Raw genomic sequence first — 8,084 nt, 5'->3', positions numbered from 1 at the left:
TCGACACACATGGGCACCTTCCCGTCCTTCCTGGTTGCCAAGATGATGTTAGACAAAGATCATAGGCCATTTGAAGGTTCATGATCTGAGGGGAAGAAAAAGTTTGAGGCAATTATAAACAATCTTTGAGATAGCAAGAAATCAAAGAAGTTAAAGAGGAAAGAATGTAGTGAAATATAAAGAGTTCCACAAAATCATGGAATATAATTAAAATCCAGGTTTTAGCTTATAAGATCCAGGTTTTAGCTTATAAAATCCATGTATCCAAATGGTCTGTAACAGTTGAGTGAATCCATTGTACATGTATATTTTCTTGCAAGTAGGATCCGAATTGAATCGTGAATTGTTTCCTATGGAATTAAAGTGCAATTGCATGAGTTTTGAACAACATTTAAAGTTTAAACTGTAATTTGTAATAAACCCATGATATATAGCTTAGGCTCCCAAATAACATCTTATACTGAACATTTTGGTTGATACAGATACAACAACATTATTTCCTCTTCCACAGGCCAAAATAAAACTAGGAAACCATGTAGAAATGTGATTCCATGAGTATCTTAGACCACAAAACACTAGAAGAAGGACAAATTCTATTTGTGCTTACACAAATAGAGGGACTTGACTAGATTCAAGTATTGCCATCCCATTCATCATAGAATTCTGTTAAAAAGATTCAAGCTTTGCCATCCCATTCTTCATAGAATTCTGTTAAAAAGTCCTGCATGAACTTGTGCCTTTTCTCAGCCCTGCGCTGTCCAGCCTGAAAAGTTTACCATCCACATGATCCCAAAGTATCAGAAAATTGAAGAAAGATTTTTTTTTTTAGTAAAAATGAATTTATTCAAGGTTTTAAGTATAAAAAAATGTTATTGTTTATATGAAGAAGGAAAGCAACATCAGTGACTTTGCCAAAAGTAAAACACTGCTGTGTGAACATGGATGTCAAAGAACAAAATGATTATGAGATAAGTTATAAGCTCTAATTTTCAACAGCAAGATTACAAAAGCATGTCATACTAGTAGAACACATGACACCTTTTTTTCATCATATCCTTCAGTTGGAGAAGCTTCTCATGGAAATGATACAAGCATGCATGTACATTTATATATACCATCAGATATGAAGTGTATATACACATGCATGTGTGACTATAGCTAGGTAGACAGGGATGATATAGGAGAGTTTCAATCTGATACTTTCTTTTCATTAAGTAGCTTCATGATTTATTGACTTTAAAAGCTCTTCTTGGCTCATGAAATTTTTCTAAAGGATTCATTTTAGCCGAGCCCAACTAGTTTGGGACAAAGGCTTTGTTGAGTTGAGTTGAGTTGAGAAAAGCTCTTCTTGGCTACCTTTGTTTTCATCATATCCTTCAACTTGAAAAGCTTCTCATGGAAATGATTTATTGAAGTCTGCCTATCTTTTTTCATGTACTGTTCCTTTGATAAACCCAATCGCGGCTCAATCTCAGGATCATGCAACACTTGGTTTCTACTTCCACCAAATGTGAAGCATCGAGCAATTCCTGAAATTGATGTGTAACATCAGATCTGTTCAGTTACAGTTTCAAAAGGCAAAAAAGTGCAAAGAAATATCAACAATAACTACACACCAAAAGAAATGTTACTTAAGCATAATAAGTGATGAAATAAATAAAGACCAAGAACAGATAACAACAGGTTCATACAAAATACTTGCAATAAGAGGGCTTTTGTTTAACGTCCTAAAAATTTACATGACTTGGAATTGAGTGTAAACATTGCAAGAAAGGCACCAGACAATAAAAAGGTTTTGGACCTCTTGGGGAATTCGTGAAGTAGCAACAAATACCAACCACATTCGGAACTTTTTGAGAAGATATCGACCTACAAAACTTGTAATATACATAAAATTTACCAATAGCACCAATTGCATCAAGGCGGTCAGCATCCTGAACGACCCCAAACTCTAGAGAAGAACTTCCATATGCATTCTCTGCAAGTTCATCTTTGAAACCTGAAATTAAATGGGAAACAATTAACTTGAATTTGGCCACAATCATAAAAAGAAGCAAGATGGGCATTTATCAAGAACATATACTGCTTCCTAGAATTTGTCAAAGTCAAACTCAGACGAACAGAATGTTACCAGCATACAATTTATAAATGTTGATTGAAGGCAAATAGGCAAGCAAATGTAGGTGATGATAAGAGAATAATTATCATAAAGTGGACTTATGTGGAGCTCAAAAAAAAAGGATGCTTCGTTCTGATCATCATAATTATTACTACAATAAAGCATTTTTTGTGAGAAAACAAAGATTAGGAAGGAGAAGTTAGTTCCTTTCTCATTCCAGTGGATCATGCATCATAGATACAGAGAAACGTAAATGACTAAATACAAGTTAGAGAACAACAAAATAAGCAGTCTTATGTCTCTAATGACAACAAACATGGTTTGAAATTGTTCACATTGACAGTATCACTTAGTGGAGGAAAAGTAATAGAAAGCATCTAATAATAGTGTTTTTTTTTTTGGTAGGTAATGAGGGGTTAGGCACCGGGCATTTAATATTAGTGTTGAGGGCATGTATTGAGCATAGCCACCAACATAACTGCAGAGTGACAAGAATGGCTATCCAGACTGCCTCTATACTCATCTTATTAAAGAGCAGAACAAAGTCTATTGAGGTTAGTTGTGAGTCCATAGAAGTCCCAGAGTTGCAAGTTACATTGCCTTAGATTTCAACGAAGTACCATTCAAGAAAAAGCATCTCTAACAAGTATCAGATCACGGATTTATACATTGATGCAATGATCAAAGCTCTTCATTTGGTCCTCATCGGGAAAAAAATTTGGTAAGTGGAGACTGAACCTCCCACCTCAAGGTTGAAGAACAACACCTTAGCCAATTAAGCTAGAGGTTCAACCCCTCATTGGAAAATAGTTGCTTGTGTTACATCAATTTGAGGGGAGGGTTAAGTACAGTTGCATCAAGTAATATTTCTACCTTAAATGAAGTCAAAGAGGTTTTATTGAAGTGGTGGTGCAGTTTAATATGATGCCATCGTGGTGTTCTGCAACTCAGTTACTGTGTCATGATTCATAAGTTGGATGAAACTATCCAAGTTTGGCCAGGTTAATGTTTGATGCCTATCTATAATAATAGAAAGTTTTAAAACCTCGAAGCCTGACTTTGACCCAATAATCGCCTGAAATGAAGTTGGTTAGAAACTTCGCCTATTAGTTAAGCAAGCCTTTCAACATTTTGTTATGGTAGGACAAGCTTTACAACTTTAAAAACTTGGTTGTAATCAATTTTTTCAAGCTCCTGAGCACTACTAGATCAATGGTTTGGAGTAATCAATTGATGTTCTGAATATTTGATTGACATTTGCAAATTTCTCGTGTATTCAAATCATGTCTGCTTGGGCTTGTAGAAAGAGTTGTGCCCATAACTTGAACTGATTCTTGATAAGACCCAAATAGATTTTCAAGAACTTCATTGATTTGCTAAGGACCTGTTCGTTTTAGATTTTTGACAACCAATTGTGAAACCCAAACTGATTAACTGTAATTTTGAGCCCAATAATCTGTTTTGGACTCGCAATCGGTTGTCAACATCTAAAACGAACAGGTCCTAAATTTTTGTTAAGCATGATACCTGTACGATGCAGATTCATCCTTACTGATAAGCATCCCTAATTAGCTCACATAATGTCGGTTGGTGACTTACTGTGAAACAACCAATTACTCCAAAAGCTTAAGCGGTTAGAGTTGGAGTTATTCAATCATTTATACTTCAACACTCCCCTTCACGTGTGACCCCTCTTTTTTGGGTTGGCAGCATTGGACATACACGTGGATTTTTAATATCAAAGGGTTGTTGGCTTTGAACCCAAGACCTGCGTGACTCCGATACCATGTGAAACAACTAATTACTACAAAAGCTTAAGCAGTTAGAGTTGGTGTTATTTAGTAATTTATACTTCAACACTTACTGTGGTGGCATGGTTTGGCTCTCAAACAGCTAACACTAAAGAGAAGAAAGGGAATCAAAACAGTAGAAACAGCAAGCCGATTCGGAGTATTTGAACAGCGAAAACAACGCATAAGAAAATTGAAATCGTTTGCAGTAACATAAATCTGATGTATTCTACACAAAATTGGAGGAGTTGAGAACTGAGATAAGAAAAAAAAAATTAAAAATTATGAAACCCCTTATTGTAGAATCTTACCCATTCCCCTAATGATTCCCAATATCTTCTCTTTTTTGCTCTCTTCTAAACCCTCTTCCTCAAGAAACTTCTCAACAATCATTGCTTCCTCAGACTCTTCGCTGCACCCAATTCAAGAATTAGAAGAAAAAAAATTCAATCAAAATATAAGAAATTTCCAAATCATTCAATAAAATCCCACGAAAAGAAATGGCAAAAGAAAAAAGACCCATATGAGATTGTGATGATCCTATCCAAATAGTGAAATCTAATGGGGAAAAATATAACTTTCAAGCAGACTTAAGCAGGTGTTTGTAATCAAATAAAAAAAAAAAAAAAAAAATTAGAGAATTCACAAAATTTGTGCCAAATTGAGCTTCAACTGTAGACACCCACCTCACATATTTGTAATCCCCTGCAAATAAGAGAGATCATTTCAATAATTCCATCAGTCTAGAGCAAATAAAACAAAAAAAAATCAAGTTCATTTCTGAGACAGAGACCTATATCATGGAGAAGAGCTGCAATCTCTACCTAACAAGGAAGAACATAGACTTTAGAGAAACAGACACACATAGAGAGGAAAAAGTAAAAAGAGGAGAGAAAAAGAAAGGAAAATATGGAGAGAGAGAGAGAGAGAGAGAGAGAGAGAGAGAGAATACTATTTCCATGGAGTGTGGGGAAGATGATAAGCCCTCTTCAAAGGCTAAGGAGAGAGCGAGATCTCTAACCCTGAAAGCGTGAGCAGCGTCATGAGAAGCATCGCGCCCTTCCATCGCCAACTCCACCACCTGCTCTGCCTTCTTCACTCTTTCAACCCCATCTCTCTCTCTCTCTCTCTCCCACATCGAAACCTGATAAATAAGAACCGGATGACCGGTCTTTGACCAAAATGACCTTTTGTGTCAAATGTAGGTGAAAAAATGAAAACGGCATTTAATATGATATTAGAGAAAGAGGGAAAGACCAAACCGAATATAGATGATCCTCAGTATATGTAGAGCTGTTGTGTAGAGCTGTTGTACATCTTCCGAACACGTCGCTTTAGACGTTATTCGGTCCTATTCTGGTGCAAGGATTTGACGAACAACAACTAAGTGTTGGTGTGCACCTACGAAACACTTTAAAGGCAAAGCTTCAAACTTAATTTTGTATACAAAATCCAACATCAAATGTGGCTGCTCTCTCTCTCTCTCTCTCTCTCTCTCTCTCTCTCTCTCTCTCTCTCTCTCTCTCTCTCTCTCTCTCTCGCGCACGGCCACGAAATGCTTTTACTCAATGGTCCCTACCAAATCCCTTATAAGAGAGGAGAGTTGGACGTTTTTTACTGCTCAATTTTCTCCCTATTTCATATTTATTCATTGGGATTTACTAGCATCCACCGAAGGCATTTTGTGGATGGTCTGTTGCATCTGACAGCAGCCACCTCGTGAATGAAGACAAAATCTGCTGAAAAGTGAGCCTCTGGCTGCTGTTAGATGCAACAGACCACGAAATGCCTTTTGTGTGTGAGAAAGAGTCAAAGAAACTTGCTTCATGTGTGTGAGAGAGTATGCCATCTCTGTGTACTATGTGTATAACCTACCAAAAAAAGAAAAACAAAAGAATAGAGTATGTCATCTCTGTGTACTATGTGTATACAGGGGTCGGGGTCTATCGGCTTGTGTGTGGGTGAGAGAGAGTGTGGGGTGTGTGACGTGTGTCTGTTTTTGTCGTGAGTGCGTGGGTGTCGCATGAGTGACTGAGTGTGTGAACACACGTGCGTGTGAGAGTGAGTGTCTGTGTGGGTCTAGGTGTCACTGTCGATTGTTACGAACCCGGATCGCAACATGATTTAATCTTCTTGAAGGGAAGATCATCATCTTGATCCACTTCAAGGGAAGGATCAATCCTCCTTTGTGCCCAACGACACACTTTCTGCAACAATTTTCTTCATTCCTTCAAAAAAGGCTGCGTACTTGTTATTTATTAAAAAACTTATAATCTAGATAATCCTTTATCTAAAAGACTCCTAACCATAACAAACTCCACACAAATTTAAACTAATTTATTCAACCCAAGTGGAGCCTACCTAGGTTCGTAAAATCCCCCGAAATCAACCTTCTCCTCAAGGTTGGATTATTGGAAAAAATAATAATTTATTCCACCAAGATCCCAAAGCTTATTGGGTACAATTTTGTTAAATGTTGTAATTGCAGCCATGTCTTCATGTTCTTCATAAATAATGAGCACGATGTTTCGAATTTCACTTTCGAAATCAGTTGTGATCAAAGGTGGAGGAAAATACGATTTTTCATAGCTACTCTTTGAAGCAATGCGGAGATCGAATGGGTTGACAAAATCAAGATGAGGCTTGGCATGGCGTTCAACTAAATCATCTTTGCTGACAACAATTTGCGCATTTTTAGATTTACCTTTCCTTCTTCTCGTATTTCCTTGATCAATATGCTGATTTTGTTCAAGCCTTCAACAAATTGATGTTGCTCCTCTATCATTTTTGAAGCAAATGATTTGAACCCCTCATGCATGGGATCTAAAATCTCTCGATACGTAGCCATGGTGGAAGATCGACCGCTCTGATACCACTTGTTACGAACCCGGATCGTTTCGCAACATGATTTGCTTGATCCACTTCGAGGGAAGGACAATCCTCCTTTGTGCCCAACGACACACTTTCTGCAACAATTTTCTTCATTCGTTCAAAAAGGGTTGCGTACATGTTATTTATAAAACCTATAATCTAGATAATCCTTATCTAAAAGACCCCTACCCATAACAAACTCCACACAAATCTAAACTAATGTATTCAACCCAAGTAAGGCCATCTAGGTACGTAACATCAGTGTGACTGTGTGAGAGTGTGTGTCTGTTGTGTGAGTGACAAACACAAATGCCCACACTATTACACATGCGCCGCGCACGAACACAAACACAAACACAAACACACAGACACACAGTGGAGTTGTGTCGGGAAAAGATGGGGTCATGTTTATTTGGAATGAACATGCACACGCATGGACACAACCCCACTTTTTCTCGATGCGACCCCACTTTTTCTTGACAACACCCCACTCTTTCCCTACACGACCCCAACTTTCACCGATACGACCCCATTTTTTTCATTTTTTCTGACGTCTTACATTTTTTATGACGTCAATTCTTCTCTTTTCCTTCTTCTCTCTCTTTTATATTTTTCCGGTATCTTTCATTTTTCCTTCGTCGATTCTCCCTTTTTTCCTTCATCGTCTCCCTTTCATCTTTTTTTCCAGCGTATTCCATTTTGCCAATGTCGATTCTTCATTTTGGGAAATGATAAATGCGCCAATTTTCATTACTTGGGACACCCAGCTACAGTGTATTTATGACTACAAAGGTGTTGATGTACTTCACATTTGAAGGAATGAAGTGACCTGATTGCCACGTACAATGCAGCTGGGTGTCCTAAGTGATGAAAAGGGTAGCATTTATCATCTCCATAGGAGGATTCTAACCCACCAATCTATAGAGGTTTGAAATATTCAATCCATGTGTGTGATTAGGATCATGGCTTTGGTGGGGTCATCATGAGGCAATCCATATATGGTCTTGGTCCCATGCCAAATGCTCATCCCATCCATACGATCAATACCAACAAAACATTAGGGTTTAACTTCTCTTAAGAGAAGCCCAAAATGGCCTGGCTAAAAATCAAGGGTCTAAGGTATGACCAACTATAATAGGCCAGATCTTTATGATGGTTAGGATAGTAATTTTAATCGATTGTAGGAAGTGTTATATTCGTCCCCTTTTGTTAACTTGGGGCACCCACCCCCTACTGTATTTATGAACTATGAGTTATGAGTAATCCTTTGCACTAGAGGTGGTTGTCCCAATTAAAAAATAGGG

The 8,084-nt window shown here is 37.6% G+C and overlaps 1 protein-coding gene across 1 annotated transcript; it reads right to left on the bottom strand.

Moving 5' to 3' along the window:
- Positions 1-390: 390 nt before the first annotated feature.
- Positions 391-5,064, bottom strand: LOC143864360 (Metal-dependent phosphohydrolase). The gene is made up of 7 exons (XM_077375288.1): positions 4,862-5,064; positions 4,703-4,733; positions 4,596-4,614; positions 4,221-4,321; positions 1,901-1,999; positions 1,357-1,529; positions 391-763 (listed from the first exon to the last, which is right to left on the bottom strand). Exons 1-7 carry the CDS (start codon positions 5,045-5,047, stop codon positions 677-679), a joined length of 696 nt encoding a protein of 231 aa, XP_077231403.1. The 5' UTR covers positions 5,048-5,064; the 3' UTR covers positions 391-676.
- Positions 5,065-8,084: the final 3,020 nt, after the last annotated feature.

The sequence above is a fragment of the Tasmannia lanceolata genome, unplaced genomic scaffold, assembly GCF_043159265.1.
Source record: "Tasmannia lanceolata isolate RefF3 unplaced genomic scaffold, GAP_Taslan_0.1 ptg000048l, whole genome shotgun sequence".
Lineage (NCBI taxonomy): Eukaryota > Viridiplantae > Streptophyta > Magnoliopsida > Canellales > Winteraceae > Tasmannia > Tasmannia lanceolata.
Note: the sequence above shows the minus strand (reverse complement) of the source record. Positions and strands in the feature narration are given on the sequence as shown.

Excerpts from the sequence above, each read along its gene's own strand:
- LOC143864360 (XM_077375288.1), bottom strand. The coding sequence starts at position 5,047 with ATGTGGGAGAGAGAGAGAGAGAGAGATGGGGTTGAAAGAGTGAAGAAG. Across the intron at positions 1,530-1,900 it reads TGATGCAATTGGTGCTATTG|GAATTGCTCGATGCTTCACA; the intron begins GTAAATTTTATG and ends CATCAATTTCAG. Across the intron at positions 764-1,356 it reads AGGATATGATGAAAACAAAG|GCTGGACAGCGCAGGGCTGA; the intron begins GTAGCCAAGAAG and ends TAAACTTTTCAG.